At 62.0% G+C, this 3042-nt stretch overlaps 1 protein-coding gene across 1 annotated transcript in view; it reads right to left on the reverse strand.

The window, feature by feature from the left end:
- Positions 1-3042, reverse strand: part of LOC103811090 (myomegalin-like) — a gene marked incomplete at its 5' end in the record, with an annotated part of 19889 nt that overhangs the window by 1859 nt on the left and 14988 nt on the right. Inside the window, 9 exon segments of the mRNA XM_009084038.1 lie at positions 29-76; positions 159-336; positions 425-544; positions 636-767; positions 1714-1908; positions 2069-2286; positions 2530-2581; positions 2801-2948; positions 2950-2977. Coding sequence (XP_009082286.1) covers positions 29-76; positions 159-336; positions 425-544; positions 636-767; positions 1714-1908; positions 2069-2286; positions 2530-2581; positions 2801-2948; positions 2950-2977 — 1119 coding nt within the window.

The raw sequence follows: 3042 nt of genomic DNA on the forward strand, positions 1-3042 counted from the left end.
CTCGGCGCGCAGGGTCGGCAGGAGCAGGCGCTGCTCCTCGCTCTGCTGCTGCAGGAGTGTCACAGAGTGCTGCAGCCTGCAGAGAGGTGACACATGGGTCCGGTGCCAGCCGTGCCACCCAGTCCTGTGCCCCAAGGCCACAGTGCCCCAGAACTCACCTGTTGTTGTCCTCCTGCAGAGAGCGCCGCTCATCCCGGAGTTGCCGGACGCTCTCTTGGCTCTCAGTGAGCTCCTCCGCCAGTCTCCGCTGCTTCCCACGCCTCTGGCCCAGCTCCGCTTCAGCCTCCCGTGCCCGGGTGCAGGCAGCCACGAGGGCCTCCTGCACCCGTGCCAGCTCTGGGGACAGAGAGCACAGAGCTGTCACCTCCAGCCCACTCAGCCAGTGCCCCCCGGGACTCAGAGCCGGCTGGTGGAACAGCCCTACCCTGGGAGAGGTGGTCACACTGGAGCCGCAGGGTCCGGTTGTCCTCACGCAGAGCCTGGTTCTCCCCGCTCAGCTGCAACCCCAGCTCGGGTGTCTGGGCATAGCCATCACTGGGCAACCCTGCAGAGGGGACTGGTGCTGAGTGTCTCTCCCCAGTGCCCCGTTAGGCACGGGGTGAGCAGCTCCCATGGGCCCCAGCGCAGCGCCGTACCACTGGCCTTGCTGGTGGAGGCCAGGCGGCGCTCCAGCTGCTCCCGGAGCCGGTCGTTGGTGCAGATGGACTCCTCGAGGCGCTGGCGCAGGCTGCGGATCTCCACTAAGTGTTCCTCCAGCAGATCTGCCCCTGACACAGCCAAGGAGACAGCTCAGGGCAGCGAAGTCTCTACCACCTACCTACTGCCAGCCCCATTATCCTTCCCCAAACCAGAGCCATGTCCCACGGTCGTTCTGCTGCAGGATCTCCCTGTTCCCCCACACCAGATAGGATGCCCCTGTGTTCTCCAGCACAGACCATACCTGTTAGCTTTTGGCTAGAGGTGTACCCCAATGGCAGGGCCCCATAAATTGGCTGGCCAGGAGGGGGTACATCCCAGAGGGCATGGGTCTCGGTGGCACCAGGGAGCTCAGCCAGGCCCTGCAGTGCACTGTGTTGGCAGAACGATGCTGGGGCTTTGCTGCCCTCTCCAAAGGGGCCCAGTGGGGCTGTGGGCTTTGCAGGTCCCACAGGCAGTGTCACACCTGCACACACAGGGAAAAGCAGGGGGGACAAGAAAGACAATGAGCAGGGAAAAATAATGCACCAACACACTCCCACCCTGTGCTTTTTGCTCCCTTCTTGCTCTGCCCAACTGTGCAGCCCAGGGTCCCCCCACGGTGATCCCCCATCACTGACCTCCTGCCCCAATCAAACCCATTGCCCCTGTTGAACAGAGGCTCTCCCAGGGCTTGCTGATTACATGACACGAGGTGGAGGGTCTCAGCCCCACTCCTACACAACAACTAACCAAACCAGCTCTTTCCTAGCGGCCCTGCAATGTGCAAGTGCCCACACCAAGGGCTAGTGCTGCCTCAGGCTCTGTCCATCCAACCCACCAAGTCCTCTCAACACAAAGCCACATGTCATCATTGTCCCCCAACCAGGGAGATAGGACCCAACCTCAAAGCCATAGCCCAGAGAAGCAGAAGGCCCAGGGCAGGACAGTCAGCCCAGGGAGGGTGGGGGTTGATAGGGCACAGCATGGCATGCAGGGCAGGCAGGACCAAACCCAGGCTAGAGGCAGTGTGCTCACTTTCTCCCAGCTGCCTCCGGAGCACCTGCAGTTCCTGCTGTGCCTCAGCCAGGGAGCAGACAGGAGTTCCACAGCAGCCCAGGAGCGGTGGGGCCGCGGGTGCAGGGGGCCCAGCAGGCAGGAAGGGAGAGAGCACAGGGGCCTGTGCAGGCAGGGGGGCACTAGCAGGTTTGGACAAGGAGTCAAAGTGAAGGCCTAGAGACAGGAGAGAGATAGAGAGAGATGTTAGCGTGGCTGTGGCTCAGCCTAGCACAGAACCCCCTCCCTGTGGGCACTGGGGACCCTGGCACACCCCAAGCAGCTGAGTCCCCGTGTCCAGAGGCACTGTGGTTGTGGCCCAGTCACCCTGTGGTACCTGTGAGTCGGGCAGGCTCCTCATGGCACTGGCTGCACTCACTGGCTGCATCCCCATCAGAGCAAGGCTCCAGCCCCTCAGATGTGAAGGACGAGCTGGTGGCAGAGTGGGATGACTCGGAGGGTGGGCAGCTGCTGCCCGGGGACTCAGAGCGCTCCTGGAGCTTCACCTCCAGGCTCTCAATCACCTTCTCCTTCTCCTGGAGCTCCCGACTGAGCCTGCAGAGGTGGTCCATCACCAGGGCTTGCAGGTCAGGGTGATGTCCACCCCACAGCCCTTTCCTACACAACACCCTACACACTGTGGCCCACTCATGATGCAAGGCTGCTCAGAGTCATGGAGTGCCTGTGGGACTCCCTATCCTCAGAGATGGCAGCCCCAGGCCATCCACCCTGGGGCAGCGATGACCCCAGGGTGGCCATGCCAAGCAGGACCCACATGCCCTCCCTGGAAACAGGTACCTCAGTGCCAGGAGTTCATGACTTTTTTTATCCTCCCCATCTTGCCGATCTCCTGAAAAAACAAGCCAGAGAAGAGCCAGTCAGTGTCTCCATGCCCCAAGGTGCCTGGTCCCAAACAGCCATAGCAGGACAGGACAGTCCAGCTCAAAGCAGGTATCCCACATAGCACAAGATGTCCACGTGACTACAGCCCATCATCCATCAAAGCATCCCTTCCTGCTCCATCGCACACCCATAATATCCAGCCCCACTGCTCCCTAAAGGTACTTACTGGTGCCCAGCTTGTCACTGAGCCTCTCAGCCAGCTGCCTGCCCCGGGCCAGCTGCTCCCTGAAGCCCTGGCCCAGGTAGTAGTCGATGTCAGTGCCACGGAGGAGGTCCTCGAAGGACCGCAGGGCGTCTCGCAGGTGCTGGGCCAGGCTGCGGCTGGATCAGCGAGTCGTACTTCCTAGGACAGATTGGCAAGCGGGGGCTCACAGGGCAGCCAGGCTCCCTAAGAGCACGGCAGGGACA

The sequence above is a fragment of the Acanthisitta chloris genome, unplaced genomic scaffold (assembly GCF_000695815.1).
Source record: "Acanthisitta chloris isolate BGI_N310 unplaced genomic scaffold, ASM69581v1 scaffold21561, whole genome shotgun sequence".
Classification (NCBI taxonomy): Eukaryota; Metazoa; Chordata; class Aves; order Passeriformes; family Acanthisittidae; genus Acanthisitta; species Acanthisitta chloris.